Source organism: Sorex fumeus, unplaced genomic scaffold, assembly GCF_029834395.1.
Source record: "Sorex fumeus unplaced genomic scaffold, SorFum_2.1 ptg000122l, whole genome shotgun sequence".
In the NCBI taxonomy this organism is placed as follows: Eukaryota; Metazoa; Chordata; class Mammalia; order Eulipotyphla; family Soricidae; genus Sorex; species Sorex fumeus.
Window position 1 is genome coordinate 21,812,993 of NW_026606179.1, and position 17,138 is coordinate 21,830,130.

General features: G+C 57.8%; 2 protein-coding genes across 4 annotated transcripts; both read right to left on the reverse strand.

The window, feature by feature from the left end:
- Positions 1–67: 67 nt before the first annotated feature.
- On the reverse strand, positions 68–10,173 carry FXYD7 (FXYD domain containing ion transport regulator 7). Of its 2 annotated transcripts, none has more exons than XM_056136572.1 (6): positions 9,985–10,173; positions 4,925–4,954; positions 2,676–2,750; positions 2,521–2,554; positions 2,326–2,366; positions 68–277 (listed from the first exon to the last, which is right to left on the reverse strand). In XM_056136572.1, the coding sequence occupies exons 1-6, from the start codon at positions 10,013–10,015 to the stop codon at positions 255–257; spliced, it is 234 nt and encodes a 77-aa protein (XP_055992547.1). In that variant the 5' UTR covers positions 10,016–10,173; the 3' UTR covers positions 68–254. The 2 variants fall into 2 exon arrangements, with proteins under 2 accessions (XP_055992547.1, XP_055992546.1); XM_056136571.1 differs by having other exon boundaries at positions 2,512–2,554.
- Positions 10,174–10,300: 127 nt separating this feature from the next.
- Positions 10,301–14,894, reverse strand: FXYD1 (FXYD domain containing ion transport regulator 1). Of its 2 annotated transcripts, none has more exons than XM_056136565.1 (7): positions 14,793–14,894; positions 13,153–13,214; positions 12,749–12,781; positions 12,067–12,141; positions 11,686–11,722; positions 10,738–10,787; positions 10,301–10,548 (listed from the first exon to the last, which is right to left on the reverse strand). In XM_056136565.1, the coding sequence occupies exons 2-7, from the start codon at positions 13,208–13,210 to the stop codon at positions 10,526–10,528; spliced, it is 276 nt and encodes a 91-aa protein (XP_055992540.1). In that variant the 5' UTR covers positions 13,211–13,214; positions 14,793–14,894; the 3' UTR covers positions 10,301–10,525. The 2 variants fall into 2 exon arrangements, with proteins under 2 accessions (XP_055992540.1, XP_055992539.1); XM_056136564.1 differs by lacking the exon at positions 14,793–14,894 and adding an exon at positions 13,600–13,690.
- Positions 14,895–17,138: the final 2,244 nt, after the last annotated feature.

Below are 17,138 nucleotides of genomic sequence, written 5' to 3' on the forward strand. Positions count from 1 at the left end.
GGCGCCCCCAGAACCCAGGAGCTGGAGGCCTGAATCCGGGATGCGGGGGTAAGGGGGGTGCGGGCGCTTTGAGGGGATCGGTAGTTGCCAAGGCCTAGGGAGGGCGGGGAGGAGGGTGCAGTGGCTCCAGCCTTGGGGAGGGGTGGCTCATTTGGGGGAGCGCTGCCAGGGTGGGGGTCCCCAATGCCTCCGCCCGTTCATCAGGCTCCCAAACTCAGGCAGGGACTGCAGTGGAGCTGGTGCCCAGGATGGTCTTAGACGCCGCCGCCTCCGGGAGCTGTGGGGAGAGGGGGCAGAAGAGGAAGGGGAGACAGAGGCAGAGAAGCCCGGTGGGTAGCTCCCTGGAGGGTCACAGCCAGTAACTGCTGAGGCCCCACCTTGGAACAAGGGATGTGTGTGTCCTGTGTGTGTATGTGTGTCAGTCTGTGTGTCTGTGGGTGTGTGTATGTCTGTGAGTGTATCTGTGTGTCTGTAGGGGTGTGTGTGTATGTGTGTTTATCTGTGTGTGTGTATCTGAGTGTTTGGGGGGCCCAGGGCTTTGACCTGGTAGAGAACACACCCTGATTAAACCGGAGACCCTTTCGGGAAGACATCCTCCTTCAGAAAGTCCCTCGGCCCTGCTCCAGGCCGCTGCCGACCCTGGGGCTTATGATGTCCCGCAGCCCCCCCGACTGTGGAGGGCCCGGGCCCGCCACGCCAAGGCCCCTCCTGATGCCCCCAGCCCCTCCCCTGATGCCCCCAGTCCCCTTCTGGTACCCCCAGACCTCTCCTGGCACCCCAGCCCCCTCCTGATGCCCCCCAGCCCCCTCCTGATCTCCCCCACCCCATATGTGGAGCTGCAGCTTGGGTGGGACCTGGCCTGGCGGGTGGGTGAGGGTCTGGGTGGGGCCTGGCTGGGCGCATCAGCCCTAGGCCACTAACCACTGTACATGTCGAAAAGAGAAATAACACAGGGCCTGAAATCCCACCCAAACACCCACTGCTGAGAAGCCCTGGCCCGCTGCTCTAGTAAGGGACATTCCCAGCCCTGGGCATTAGAGAACTAAAGCCCAGCAAGGCCATAGCTCCACCCCAAACAGGTGGAGACATATTTACACAGTGAAAAGGACGCCCCAAGGGTCAGCTTGCCCCCAAAATCTCCATCTCTCCTCTACTCCCCTCGACCTTTCCTCCGCCTGCACCAACTATTCATTCTAGTCCAACCCCCTCTTACACCCCATCACACCCTCCTCACCCGCATCCTTCTTCCCCCCACACCCTCCCCACCCCACACCCTTCCTTACCCACAATCCTCCTCACCCCTCCTCACCCACAACCCTCCTCACCCACAATCCTCCTCATTCCTCACCCTTCCTTACCCACACCCCTCCTCACCTACAATCCTCACCCCTCACCCCTCCTCACCCACAACCCTCCTCACCCACATCCACATCCCTCCTTACCCACAACCCTCCTCACCTCACACCCTCCTCACCCCACATCCCTCCTCACCCATATCCTCCCCCACACTATCTCCTCACTCCACACCCTCCTCCTGCCACACCTTTCTCACCTCACACCCTCTTCACCCACACCTCTCCTCACCTTATACCCCTTCTCACCCCACACCCCTCCTCATCTCATATCCCTCCTCACCCACATCCCTTCTCACCCCCCCACACCTCCTCACCCACCCCTCCTCACCCCACACCCCTCTCACCCATAACCCTCCTCACCCCTCATCCCTGCTCACCTCACACCCTCCTCACCCACATCCCTTCTCACCCCCCACACCTCCTCAACCCACCCCTCCTCACCCCACACTCCTCTCACCCATACCCCTCCTCACCCCTCACCCCTCCTCACCTCACACCCTCCTCACCCACATCCCTCCTCACCCCACACCCCTTTCTCCCCACACCCCTCCTCACAGACACCCCTCTCACCCTTTCCTGCCTGTCACACCTGTCTTCTGTGCATCTTTTCTTTGGTTCCCTCGCCCCCCCCACCCCCCACCCCGGGAAGTGTGGCCACCCAGCTGCCTTCTCTCCCAGGCTGAGGGGAGGGGCAGGCATCTTTCTGGGGCCCACTCAGGGGCTGTGACTATCTCCTCTGTGATACCCTCCTATTGCCTCTCTTCTGCCTTTCCTCAGCTATGTCCCAGCTTCCAGAAGCTTCCAGTGCTCTCACAGGCCACAGACTCTCTGAATTCTTTGGGGTTGTCCCGGTACCTCCCGTGTCCGCCATCATGGTGGTCCTGCTCTAAGGACCCCCTGGTGGTCTCCCCTCTAAGGACCCCCTCTCTGTCCTCACTGTCTCCCCCGAAAACTTCTAGTTTTCTCTCACCTGAGGAGGGAAGCTCTGACTTACAGGATTTGCACGTCGGGCTGTGGAACAAAGACAGAGATAGCACAGAAGTTCCCCGGGCTTTATAGGACCCTGGGGGGATGGATGCCCTTCTGTTAGGCCCCCCTCCCCCCTGCATCCCAGCATCCCACCCCCCGCCCCATCCTCCCACTGCTGCCGCCGCACCTCTCAGACCTGGAGTCAGCCTTCCTGCACTTCACCTTCTTGCCTGTCAGCAGAGAGAGACACAAGGACACAGGACTTGAGGGTCTGGACACCAGGCCACGGGGGATCTGTGGGTGATTTGGGGCCCTGGGCCACCCTCTTTTCCCCCGAGGGGTGACACTTACTGAGGATGATGATGATGCCCAGCACGAACATTATGGTAGCCAGGGTCAGGCCTATAGTCTGCACGGTGTCATAGTCTGGGGGGAGAACAGGGGGCACCATGGTGGGGTACACCTCTGCCCCTCTGCCCATCCCCCAGCCTCTGTCTGACTTCCACACTGCGGGGGTCCAGGATTCAGGGATGCTGCAGGGCTGAAGTGACCCCCCTCTGTGGATGACTACTTACAAGCCCCCCGGGCCTCTCTCACTACCATCATCTCCACCCTGGAGGAGACCCAGGACCCCCCTTTCTGTGTCCCTGCTCCTACCCCCACAGCGGATCATCTGGACCCTCCCATGTTGCCCAGCCAAGTCTGTGATCCCTCAGAGATACCCCAGCATCTGATTATAATCAGAGTAAAAGCCAAGGTCCCCAGCATAAGCCCACAAAGCCGCAAAGTCTCTACACACACATCCCTCCCCTTTCCCGCTCAGCACCTGCCTTTTAGCCATGTTCTCTCCTGTTGCTCCTGGAGCCTGTGAGGAGCTGGTTCTGCCACAGGGCCTTTGCACTGGCTCTTCTCTCTGCCTGACAGCCCTTCCCCTAAACATCCCCGTCCCTCCCTACACCTTCTCTGGATGTCCTATTTGGACTTTTCCTCTTTTCTCAACATTTTCTAATCTCATTTTTTCCCCTTCATTTTCCTTCCTCAGAATCTCGTCTAGTGTCTAGTGCCCTATGGGGAATATTTGTTGAAATGCAAATTTTGGAGCATTTGCTCTGCACCAACAAAGGCCTCTGCCCTGATAGAGCTGAATTTGCATTGTGCATGGCCAACCTGGGTTTGATCTCCAGCACCCCATATGGTCCCCCATACCCAGCACCCATACCTGAAGAAGAACTAAGCAAAATAAAACCTAAAACCAATCAAAGTCATATGTCCATGTCTGTGGGTGAACTCCTCCCACTGGGAATCAGGGAAGAGCTCTCTCACTCTCTCTCTCTCTCTCTCACATACATACACTCTCTCTCCCTCCCTCCCTCCTTCTCTCTCTCCCTCCTCTCTCTCCCCTTTCTCTCTCTCTCTCTCCCCCTCCACTCTTCCTCCTCCCCCCTCACTCCCCCTCCCTCCTTCTGTGTGTGTGTGTGTTCTTTGTTTCAGGGTCACACCCTATGGTGCTCAGAACTTACTCTTTCCTGCCCCTGTGCTCAAGGATCACTCCTGGCAGGCTTGGGGGACCATATGGGATGGTGAGGATTGAACCTTCATCAGCTGCCTTACCTGCTGTACATCCCTTGGACCCCATGGGAAGGCCTCTCCTAACAGAGCAGAGTGGTTGGTATTTGATTTAATTTGTTTCTTTTTCTTTTCTTTCTTTTTTTTGGGGGGGGAGTTGGGGCCCCCTGCTCAGTGACACTCAGGAATTAGCCCTGGCTCTGCACTCAGGAATCACTCCTGGCGGGGTATGGGGGACCATATGGGGTGCCAGTGATCAAACCCAGGTCGGCCATGCACAAGACAAATAAACGCTCTACCTGCTTCACTCTATTGTTTTGGCTGCTGGTATTTGATTTGAGGCCAGAAGGAGAAAAGGAACCTGGATTGGCTGTGTGGGGAACTAGAGGAGGGTCTTCTTGGCAGAAGCGGCAGACACAAAGGCCCTGGGGTAGGACAGGACCCAGTCCATTGAGGAACAGTGTGATTGAATCAGGAATGTTAACAGGAGGAACTGGGGTGGCTTGTGGGGGACAGAACACTGGAAAAGGACCAGTTTCTTGGAGCATCAGAACTGTGAAGCCAATTGAATGGCATTTTCTAGATAAGTTGCCTCCACAATTCTCGTAGGTGGAAGCTGTTAGCTCTCTCTTATTTCCAGGATTCCGAGAAGCTGTTGCTTGCCCAAGCCAGCTACAGCATGGTCAGACAGGATTCAAATCCAGGCTGCCCGGGCTCACTTGTCACTTGTATCACTTGTCATCCCATTGCTCATCCATTTGCTCAAGCAGGTGCCAGCAATGTCTCCAATCATCCCTGTCGTGTACTAGACTAATTCTTTGATCACCCCTATATAACAGCCCAGAGTCCTGGCACCCTGAAGGGTAACCCCTCCACCCCCAAATCTAACTCCACCCTCCTCAGGCCCGGCTGATGGGAACTGTATCCGCAAGGTCTCCTCTGCCCATAGTCCCAGGCCCCTTCAGCTGGGACACAGGGATCTGCAGCCGGCCGCCACTAAACCCCAATTTCTCATCACAAAACTCACCACTTACCATAGTGAAATGGGTCGGTCTCCTGAGAAACTGTGGGAAGGCAGGCAGAGAAAGAGAAAGTAAAAGATTTCAGTACTGGTTTCTTAATGAGGGTCCCAGATGGGGCCGCCGTACCAATGGTTTCTGAGGAAAAGTTAGATAAAGAAGCCCTTTGCTCTAGCAGCTAGAATCCAGATGACCCTGCCTCTTGGCGGGCACAGGAGTGAAGAGTAGCCCAGAGTCTAGATTCCAACCCCACCTCCCGCTCTCCACAGCTTGGTACCTTACTTTGTGCAGTGCACAACCAATCCATCTGTGCATGACAGTTTGGGTCTGAGGCAACCCAAGGACTCAGTTCCTGCAAAAATATGTACATTTGCAAATGTTGCCAGGGGTTAAGAGACTCCAGTTTCACTAGTAGACTGCTAAGTGTATCATCTCCCCCCTAAAACTTCTCATCATCTGAATGTTCTAAAAGGCACATTTTGCCTTTTCTTTTCCCCAAAAGCTGTAGATATGTCTGTTCCTCTCACCTACTCACTCCTACCTACCACAATTCCAACACAGAGGCGCCCTCCTTTAACTTTATTATATATGATAAACACCATCTTATGTTGCATAAAACCATTATTATTTCTAATACATTGATTTTTTAAAAGATCACTATATCACTCTCTAGCAGGCCCAGTAACGTCTCCATTATGAGACTTCTTGTTACTGTGTTTGGCATATTGAATACTCTCGGTAGCTTGCCAGGCTGTCCGAGAGGGGCGGAGGAATCGAACCTGGCTTGGCCAGGCTGGCTGCGCGCAAGGCAAACTCCCTACAGCACAGCGGTAGGGCGTTTGCCTTGCATGCAGCCGACATGGCCGACCCGAGTTCGATTCCTCCGCCCTTCTCGGAGAACCCGGCAAGCTACCGAGAGTATCTCGCCCCCACGGCAGAGCCTGGCAAGCTCCCCGTGACGTATTCGATATGCCAGACACAGTAACAACAAAGTCTCCAATAGAGACGTTACTGGGCCCCGCTCGAGCAAATCGATGATCAACGGGAGGGCCTTTACTTACTTTACTTACTTATATCACTCTCATCCCATTGTTTATTGATTTGCTCGAGTGGGCACCAGTAACATATCCATTCGTCCCTGTCGCATGCTAGTGTAGCCCAATGGCATCTTGGGGGCTCTTTCAGGGTCAAGGGAATGAGGACCATCACTATTATTGTTTTTGGCATATCAAGTACGCCACGGGTAACTTGCCAGGCTCTGCCGTGCAGGCAGGATACTTTCGGTAGTTTGCCGGGCTCTCTGAGGGGGTTTTAAAAGATATTTCCAAATTTAAGATTTCAAAATTGCTGTTGTGCTTTTCAGTACATGGGTCTGCATGTACTCAGCTCTTCCATGTGAAGCACACCCCTCTAGTAGAAAGCTCACCCCGATGTCACACGTTAGCACATGTATGGAGTCACTTGTCCTCGTACCCCCAATTATGCTCTTCAGGACAGCTTTATCCACTAGCCTTCCGAAGCCCATCCTGATGACTCCCTGATGCTTTCAATAACTCTAGAACATTCTCTCTTGTCCAGAGCAGAATTTTGCAAAGCCAGAGCCACTAGGTGAGCACACCAGGAGAACCAGAGGGGTGGCAAGAGTGGCCATCAGGTGGCACTCCTCTGGGCTCACGAATGGAGAGTTGCTTTTGAGTAGGGCCAGGTGATCAATTCTGGCCAATGAACTGTAAAGAGATGTGTCACTGCACTTTCTGATTAGAGAAGTAAGTACACATGCCAAACTCTCCTTCACCTTTGCTTTGGGACAGGCACACATGAGCTGGTGACCACGTCACTTTTCCTTGGTAAGAAGAGTCCCCTGGCTGATGTGTGATGGACAGAGGGCGAGAGACTGGTAACGCTGAGGGTGATCCTAGGGAGTGCGCTGATTACCCTAGCAGACTCTTGCCTAGACTGATTGCTAGCAGACAAGGCCTGGAATAACAGGACCCTCACACTGTCTTCAAAGAGGAAGTGTGGGTGGTGCCAGCCCCCATGTGTGTTTCACGCCTCCCAATCCTTGCTAAGCTCCACCTTTTCCCCAAGGTAGAAAACAGGCCCTGGGCTCCAAACCTTCTGCGGTTGGTGATGATAACCGGGTTGAATTCCACGACATGGTTTGGTTTGCTTCCTTATTTGTTTATCTCACCAGCTGACAGCACTGGCCCTGAGCCCACACTCTCTTCTAAGTGGCCGTGTGGCTATGACCACATCTCAGACCCGTGGCAGGTCCCTGATAGAGGTGCTATCTTCACTTCAGTTCACGAAAAAGGAGCGCGCGCTCACTGAGCCAGAAGAGTGAAGTCACTTGTTAAGATTATTACGGGGGAGGGTGTGGGTCGTTCAGTGGGTAAAGCGTTTGCCTTGCATGCAGCCCTTAGGTTCAATCCTTAGCACCACATATGGTCTCCAAATCCTTCCAGGAGTGAATCTCCCTGAGCACAGAGCCAGGAGTAAGCCCTGAGCACAACTGGATGTGCACCCCCCCCAAAAAAAAAGATTATTATTTGGGGGCCCTCTGCCATCAGGATGCTATCCAGCAGTACAGGGAGGCTGTGTGCAGCCTGGGATCGAACCCGAGGCCTTGTGCCGGCCAGGCATGTGCTCCAACCGTGTGGGCTGTTTCCCTGGGTCTCTGTAAGACTGTTTTTCTACTTGCCTCCAATTTAAGGCCAATACCTCTGCTTTTCCTATTTGTGGTGGTGATCGAAAGGAATTTTTTTTTAAGAAGTCAATTTCTTAAAGGGGAAATATTCAAGAAATAGCAGTGTGAGGGACATTTGGATCGGGTGAAAATTACCAAGGTGGTTTTCAACTCAAAGGCCTCAAGATGGGGAAACATTATTTTAGTCATCTGTGCTCTGTCTAAGCTCCCCCAGCAGATGGGGAGCACATTTGTTTGACTCATTGCAACTGTTCACGCTGGCATTTACCAAAGTCTCTCAAAGAAGTTTTCTGAAATGAATGGAAGGTGGCTGCGAGCCCCTTGCAAGGCTGCTGAGGTGGCCCCAGAGGTGCCGCTCTGGGGCTCACCTGTGCTCACACACCTCCTGCTGCGGTGGCCCTCTGCACCCCGCCCCATACACACACGCGCCTCTTCTGAACCTGCTGCCCCAGCAGTTTTGGTGGTGAGGTGAGGTCAGGCTAAGAGTGGTGCCTCCGGGCAGGAAAAGGAACGTGCCCCAGTGCTGGCCAGTTGCCAGGAGGACCTCAGCAAGGTGGTGGTTGCTATGGTAATTAGGGCATCATGAGAGGCTTTAAAAAAAATTAAAAGTGGCGAGCATCCCCACTGAGGCTGAGCGGTGTCTTGTGAGGGGTCTGGGAAATGGCGCTTCTGGACCCATCTGGGCTCTTCAGTTTCCTTTGCCCCTGCAGAACTGACCAGGAAGGCCAAGAAGTCGGGAACCTTCTTTGGGACAGGGACCCAGGCCTATGTTGTATGGGCCCTGGCCCCTTTTCGCCCCTTTCTCTCCCTCCTCCTTCTCTGCCCCACAATTTCTTTTTAATTCATTTCCTTAAATCCTGCTGCAAAGCACAAGTTGCTTTTCCCTCTGGGGATTCCCCCAGACCCGAGGTCTCCTCTCCAGCCCGGATGGCGCTGGGGGAGGGTGGGGGAGGGGCGGAGGCATCTGTCCTCCCGCCTCTTCCCGTCTGCTGCCATCGATCCTGCTAACCATCATCTCTGCAAAAAGAAGCACTGGGCTCCCGCCAGGCCTGCTGCCTCAGCCCTGCCCCCCTCCCTAGGGTGGCTTCCAGCCTCTGCAGCCCCCCCCCCTCCCCCCCCCCCCCCCCCCCGCCCTGCTTTGAATTCTGCAGATATGGCTCAGTGCTGCGCCCCGTCTGCCTGCCGGGAAAGGGGGCAGGGAAGGAGGGCTCTGGTGGAAGTGGGGTCTTCTTCGCCACCAGCAGCTCCTCTCTCTCCCCAGCTCTGCCCTCTCTCAGTGCTGGGAGCCGCCCCCCACCCCCCGGCCTGCCCACTCCCCCACCTGCCTTACACATTAGATACCCTCCTCTTTGCTCCTCTGCTGGGACCGTTTTAGGAAAGGGGGCTATGCGGGGGGTGAGCGTGTAAGTGGGTGCATAACTAGGTTAATAGGTATGAAATGTAAATCGATGTGAGGCTTCAGGGGAAGGGGGGTGGGTGCACCCAACACAGCCTCCTGAACCAGCCCAGTCCCAGGAGGTGGCTGGGAAGGTGGGTCCAGCCATTGCTCGGCTGCCAGCCAAGGGGCTCACTGCAGTGGCTGCCCCACCCCAAGCCACCTTCTCCCCAGCTCTCTTCCCTCTCTCCGTGGGGCCATATCTCCCCCTGGTGTCTCTCTCCGTCACTCTCCTCCCGGGCTGGGTTGGTGGCTCTGATTTTCTCTGGGTGTCTGCATTTGCGCTCCCCACCTCAGATCCTCGCTCTCTACGTCTCGGGTTCTCTCCCCGCCAGGATCGGACACCCTGTCTCCATCCCTCTGGTTCTCGACATCGCTATCTGTCTGCTTCTGTCTTATTCTCTCCATCTTTCTAGCGTTTCCCTGCTGGGTTTCCCTTCCCTGTTTCACCCCCTTCCTGCTGAAACTGACAGTGATTTCAGGAAATACCCACCCTGGGAGCGGGAACAGGAGGAAAAACGGGGGCGGTGCTATACCCCCTCCCCACGCCCACCCTAGGGGCTGGAGACCCTCTTTGGCGCAGTCCCACCTCCCACCCTGCAAGCCCCTCTCCTGCTGCTGCCACCGCGGCGATGGACCAGTCACCCGGTTGCCATAGCTACTGTCGGCGCATCCTTCCTCCCGGGACTGCTGCTCTCCAACCCCGGGCTGAGGAACCGTACCACCGGGAGGGGGTGTCCAAGAGTCCCCGAGGGCCACCAAGGGGTGCCCTGCCTAGCCTCTGCCCATAGGTGAAATAGCCCACCCCCACCCCCACCCCCGCCTCCCCGCACCTCTCTCTTTCCAATGCTGGAATCTGCCCAGATGCTCGCACCTAAGACCTAAATCCCAGAGCATCCCCACCCCCAGGCCCTCTCCCCAGGCGACGCTCACCCATTGTGGGGACCTGGGTCGGGGTCGCCATGCTGGGCTGGAGCAGGGGGGCGACTAGATGCCGAGATGGTGCAGGCGCGGCCGCAGCAGCTGGAAGCGGACGGACTGGTGTCGGGGGGAGATGGGGGAGAGCCCTGGTGTTGGGGGGGCCCCGTAGCCAATGGGGGCCCGGAGAGCCCGCCCCCGTGCAGGCCACCCCCACCCCGCCCCCGCCCACTGCCGACGTCCCGCCCCTTCCCCAAGGGTGGGGGCGCCTCCTGCCGGCCGAGGGGGCGCCCGGCGCACGCCGAGGGACTGGTGGAGCCACCAAGCGCGGTCAAGAGAGAAGAGCTCGTTTTATTGGGAGTCGGGGGGCAGGAAACGGGCAGGAGGCGGCTGGGTTGGCGGTGGGCGCGGGGCGCGGGTGGGCGGTGTCAGGTGCTGGCGAATCCTGCGCGCAGGAGACTGGGGGCCGAGGAGCGGGAGAGCCCCCCAGCCCGGCACCTGCGCCCGCAGCCAGTGCGGCCGCAGCCCCCGGCCGGCTCCAGCGCGCCAGGTGCTTCTATCGCCGGCGACTCGACAGGCCTGGGGGTGGACACACAGAGTCTGGGGTCAGGAGCGCCTCTGGCTCCGGCAAAGAGGGGGGTAGGGGATGGCGGTAGGAGAGCTCTTCGCCCGGGAGGTGGGAGGGGGTTGTTTAAGTCAAGTCCCTTCCTCCACCCGTCCAGGAAAGGGGTTCTTGGAACCAGCACCCCACACACTCCCCGAACTCACGACGGATGGAGCTGCGGAAAGTTCCCTCTTCCTCATCAGGCTCCCCGGTCCTGGGAAAGGAAAGGCAGGAGGAACGTGGGGCGGGGGACATGCAGGGAGAGAGCGCTCCCAGGAACGCCTGCAGCCCCTCATTTCATGGCGGGGTGTAGGAGCCCCGGAGGCAAGACGGGCGCCCCCAGGAGCAGTTTGTCTGGAGGCGCTGCAAAGCGGGGGGGCCAGTGAGGAGCTCCCCGAGTATCGGTGCGCGAGGTCTGGCTCAGAGAACCTGAACGAAGCGCAGGGCGAACCTCCATCTCCAGGAGGGTCGGTGTGGGCAAGGGGGCTTACCTCCCCGAGCCTCCGTTTCCTCCTCTGCAAAAGGAGGGCTGAGAACAGCGGGGGGCCTCCCCCTCCCCCGGACAGAGATGAGGGACAAATACCACCAAAGGTAACGCGGCACATGGGACACGCCCAGTGAACACGAGCTATTATTTATAATAAGGGCTGACGAGACGAGCTCTCCCGGGAAGCAGGAGAAGGTGCTGCCTGCGCCGTAGTCTTTATGTAAAGATGAAGCCAAGAGCCAGGAACCGGGACCCGCCGCTAAAGTGGGCCGCCCAGAGGTGATCTCATTTCGCAGCATCTCTCTCTCTCTCTCTCTCTCTCTCTCTCTCTCTCTCTCTCTCTCTCTCTCTCTCTCACACACACACACACACACACACACACAAACACACTCTCCACGCTTTGCGATTTTACATTTATGGGGCTCTGGGAACACAACTGCCGCCTCCCGCACCGGGCTGGGAGCTCTGCCAGGCAGGGAGGACCGTTGCTTCACCGCTTGGTCCCCAGGGACGGACTTGGGGCTTGGCCGGAGTAAGTGCTTAACACGGGCTGCGGCTTGGGTGGACTTCCAGCCTCGCTCCCCGCGCACCTCTAGAACGGGAGTGGATGAATGAGGCCTCTTACCTCTGCTGCTGGTTGAATTTGCACCGGCACCTTCGGCCTGCAGGAGGGGGAGGGATGGGGAAGAGCGAGGGTGGGCTGAGATGCCGATGGAGGAGGGCGCGGGGCGGGGCGGGGCGGGGAGTGAGGGCGTGGCAGAGCCGGCGGGGGCGTGGCATGGGCGTGGCAGGGTCGGTGGGGGCGTGGTATGACTGGAGAGGGCGTGGCCGAGGCGAAGCGGGGGCGTGGCAAAGACGGCGGGGGCGGGGCATGGCCGGGGAAGGCGGGGCATGGACGGGGTAAGAACAGGGGCAGGGCCGAGGGTGGACGGGAGGCGGACCCAGAACTCGAGCCTGGAGTGCAAAATTCGCAGTAGCGCGACTGAAGGTGGGGCCGGGTACTCACTCAGGATGATGAAGATGCCCAAGGTAAAGAGGATCCCGGCGATAGTGAGGCCCCCGATTCTCAGCGATTGGTAGTCTGCGGGCCGCGGGGAAGGCAGGGAGGGAAGATGGACAGATAGGAGAGAGGCAGAATTGGGAGGAGGGGGTGGGAGGTAGGAAAGGAAAGGCGAAAGATGAATGAGAGGGGAGGAAGGAGCAGTGAGGGAAGGAGCGTGATTCGGAAGAGATGAGTGTCTAAAGGAGGGGTGGGGGCAGGGTTGAGAGCAGGGAGGAAGGAGGATGAGGGGAACAGGAGAGGGGAGAATGGGCACCCGGCAGCAGAGGGTGGGCTCAGATGCTGACAGGCAGGGTGGAGAGATGACTCAGAGGGATAGAGTACATGTTTTGCATGCAAGGCCCAGGTCAGAACCAGTCACCACCCAATCCCCATCACTGCCCAGAGTACCACTGGTACTCTGCACACCCCTGCCCCCCAATAAACAAGCCAAAAAAGTGTCGGAGAGAGTTAATGGAGAGAGAGAAGCAGCCAGGGAAATGAAGACCAAGCCTGCGAGCCAGACCAAGAGAAATACATTGCAGAGACGAGTCAGCGCGGAAGTCAGAGAGCTAAAGAGACAGCGGGAGAAGTGAGGACAGGCAAACCCGGACCCCCTTCCCAAGGCAGATGCCTCTCTCTGCCTCACCATATGTGAATGGGTCATGTTCCGGGGGAGCTTCTGGAAAGAGATAGAGAATTCAGCTTATGGTGCTTCCCCGGGCCCTGGACCCTTTGGGGCCTTTGTCTTCCTGCTCTGAGTCTGGGATCAGCTGGACCCTGAGCTCTCTGGACTCCAGCCCCATCCTGGTACTGTGCTGGGTGGGGCCACTGTCCACCGGAAGCACCCCTAAACACCCTTTGTCTGACCTGGGGCATCTTCTCCCCTGCCAGAATGCCAGCCTGTGCCGCCTGACTCACATAAGACCCATTTTCCTGGCGCCCCAACTAATTTAGTTCTGTCTCGCTCCTGCAGCCGGGTCCTCATGAACAACCTCCCCAGCTCCTCCCCAGGGCGAGGTGAGCTAGGAGGGGCTGCCTCCCAAGACTCACCTGCACTGGCCACGGTGAGCCCCACACAGAGAACCAAGATGTGGCCCAGCGATGCCATTGTCCTGGGGGGCACCAAGAGTCAGCGAACATGGACCCTTGTGCCCCCCACCTGGTGAACCTGAACCTAAGTGGTTAAATCCAGAGACTTGATTCCCCAAGCGCCAGTGTGGCCACCCTGGGGAAACCAGGAGCACCCCCTGCTTCCTGGGGTCACAGTGGCAACAAAACAACCCACACGGTGTGTGGGGGGTGGGGTGGGGAGGAAGGTCCCAGAGCAAAGCAGCACAGAAGGCAGGAGGAGATGCCGTCCGCAGGCCGCAGGCTCCCCAAAGGCGGCCCCAGGTCCCCCACCCCTACCTTGCAGGAGAGCAGGATGCTTGGCCCACCCCAAGAGAGCAGACACAGCCACCCACTCGAGACCTTGGCAGGACACGCCCCAGGGCCCACCTGCCCACACGCCACAGCCTCGGCCTCCCTTCGTCGGAGCAGCCCCGCTCGCTTGCCCTCGGCAGCCGGCCCGCTCTCGCCTGACCCTGGGTATAAATATCTCCCACTTCACCCTGGAGGAATTTGCCTCCACAGGCCGCCATGGAAACAGCCTTCCTCCCCCCTCGGGGGTCAAGCACAGCCCAGTGAGGGCCAGCGGCTGGAGCCCCACAGCACCCTCTCACCAAAAGGCCACCCCCTCTCTGCCCTCCAGGCCAGGAGAGAAAAGAAAAGCATCCCCTCTGCCCTTGGCTGGGGGACATGTTTGCCTGGGGGTGACCTGAAGGCCAGGCCGGTGTGGCAGGCGCAAGTGCAAACACACACACACACACACACATACACAAATACACACAGACACACACAAACAGATTCACACACACAAATACACACAGATACACATACACAAACACACAGATTCACACACAGACACACACAGACGCACAGACCCACACACAAAGACACACACACAGATCACACACACACAAACACACACAGATTCACACACACAAATACATACAGACACGCACAAACACACACAGACTCTCACAGACCCACACAGAGATACACAAACACACACAAATACAGAACATACACAAACACACACACAGATTCACACAGACACACACAAACATACACAGACTCACAGACCACACACAGAGACACATACACAAACACACACAGATTCATACACACAATCACACACAGACTCACAGAGACACACAGAAACACACACAGACACACACACACACACACACACACTCTCACAGACACGCATGCACGCATGCACGCATGCACACATGCAAGATGTGGGACTGGGCTGGAGACAACACCCAAACTTCTGCTTTTGGTTTGGAGTCAGACGGGGCTCAGCCACTTCACTTCTCTCTGGGCTTCCGGTACCCGCAAACAGTGATGAAACCCAGCCTACACTTGTGCGTGTCCCACACCCACACCTAGCCAGGGTACACACGCAGCCACGGGGGGTGGAGGAGTGGCACCCACATTCCCACCCCAGAGGGAACCCGGCTGTCCCCACCCCACAGCGTCTTTTCCCCTCGGGTCTGGCCTGCCTGGGCTGGCCACTCCTGCTCCCAGAATAGGCAGCCCAGCCAGGCAAGGGCTAAGGCCTGGAAAGGACGGGCGGGGACGCTCACCCCAATCAAGTAGTCCCCTGCTGAAAGAAAGCGGGCCCCCCAAACGTCTGCTGTGCCCCTGGCCAGGCACTTTGGACCCCCTGGCCCAGAGCTGGATGCCCCGCCCCCCGCGGTCTCCCCTTCCAGCCCCACCCAGCCTTGCCCGCCCCAACCAGCAGCTGTAACTGGAGCCGGGGCTGGAGGGGGGCCAGGGGGCGGCCCCCAGCCCAGACTGCCCTGGCCCGCTAGGTTAACTCTCTCAGCGCAGAAGGCAGCTGGCTTGGTAGAAAGGAGAGATGGATTGTAGACATACGTATGCCGGTACAGGCCTGTGCCCCTTGGGTCTGCTTCCGAGAGCCCCCGGAGAAGTGAGGTCAGAGAGGAGTGTCAGGGACCTGCCTCTGCTCCCTAGGAATCAGGCCCAGGATCTGTGTTCACTCAGTGCCTAGGGGCTCACTGACCTCCGACCCCAGTATCCATGGAGCTCTAGCACCCCAGGCTGGTTGGGAGGCGGGGGCATGTGTAGGGTCTGCTGCAAGTGAGGGGGCCGAGGGGAATACATGAAAACCCAGGTAGAGACAGGCCCAAGCTCACATCTGATGCACATATAAGTCTCAGGAGACCCAAAGAGGGATGCAACCAGCATTCTCTGTTGTTATTGTTGTTCTAGGGCCACACCCGGTGGCACTCAAGGCTTATTTCTGGCTCTGCACTCAGGGATCGTCATGAGGGCTCAAGGGACCTTATGGAATGCCAGGGATCGAACCCAAGTTGGCTGCGTGCAAGGCAAATGTCCTGCCTGCTGTACTATCACTCCGGCCCTGCAACCAACACTCTCAGCCCATCGCAAAACAGAGACAAACCACCCCTTCAGATGACTAATGGAGACGCTGAGACTTTCCACCGTTACGGGCGGCCACAAAGAGGTGTGCTCCCATACTCACGAATGTGCACATGAAATCCCTGAATCGCCCAGAAATCCACTCAGAGGCACAAACACACAGACCCACACACGAAGGCCTCATGGCGCCCTCAGACCCTGCTCGAGTTTATGGGCACACACTGAGGCTGAACGCTCAGGACACAGCCCCATTCAGCCACGGCAGAGACCCCTATGTCTAGGAACCCAGTCATGACACACAGGCCCAGGCCCTCACCAGCCTCTCCTCCCTGGCCTCCCATGACCTCCGTGTCCCCTTCTCTCCAGAGGCCATCATATTGCTGTCCTCACGGTCAGGCCTGGTTCAGAGGCTCCAGTGCCACAGAAGCCTGGCACCAGGTGTGGGCTTTGCCGGTTGTGATCTGGGGCAGCCTCTCAGCACCCAGTTCCCATCCTATAAAAAGGATAAATCACTAGGTCATGGGACTACTGGACTGGGCCTCTGACCCTGCTTGTCTTATCAATTCCATTTTAGAGACAGGAAAACAGAGGGAGGAAGGGGGAAGTGGAGTGGCCGTTGCCCCAGGTCCCCCTGGTGGTCAGGGGCAGAAAATGTCAACCATCAGAGGCAAGAGCCCAGGGCCAGCTCTGAGGGACCAGAGAGGAGTGCAGCGGACACACCCTCAGGGAAAAACACCCTCATTTGCACACACCCCACCCGTGCATTGATACAGGCAGGTATGCTCATGGGCGCACACGTGAGTGTATGCACGCACAAGCATGCCCGTAGCCTCAAAGGATGCAGACACCTGCAAAAGGCTCCCGGAGGCCTGTTTGCGCTAGAGTCTCTGCACCCCAGGGCCACCAGCAGGCCCAAGTTAATGATAACCCCTGTGTTTATGCAGTGCCAGGAAGTGGGGCAAAGGGAGGCAGAGGGAGCTGACGGAGCAGCCCCCCAGGCCTGTTTTACTCTGTCCCCAGCTTCCTCCCTCATGGGACAGCTCCAGGCACCTGCAGAGCAAGTGACTCAGTCACTTTCCTGTGAATGATGTTGGTCAGTCTGACACTGGCCAGTCCCCCAGGCTGGGGTTCCCTTCCGTGACAAAGACAGGACAAGAGCCTGCACCTCAGGGGAGGTTGCCCCCATCGGCTCACTGAGCAGCCTGCAGCCCTGGCAAGTGGCGCTGCCCTGGCTCCACTTGGCTTATGGGAAACTGAGGGTTGGGGTAGCAGAAGGCCGTGGAGCTCAGCTCCGCAGGACCCTGTCTGCCCATGTAGGGCTGGGAAGCCTCTTGTTCTCCCATCCACGTGTCCGGCTGGCTTCTGCTGCAGTAGTACAGACCAGTGACTGTGTTCTGATCTGCCTGGAACCAGGAAACAAATCACTGCACCTTCCCATGCCTCAGTTTTCCTGCTTGTGGAGGTCAGTGATTCTGTTCCCTTTAGGGGATTATTGTGAGGACTGAGCAGGGCCACATAAAGGCTGA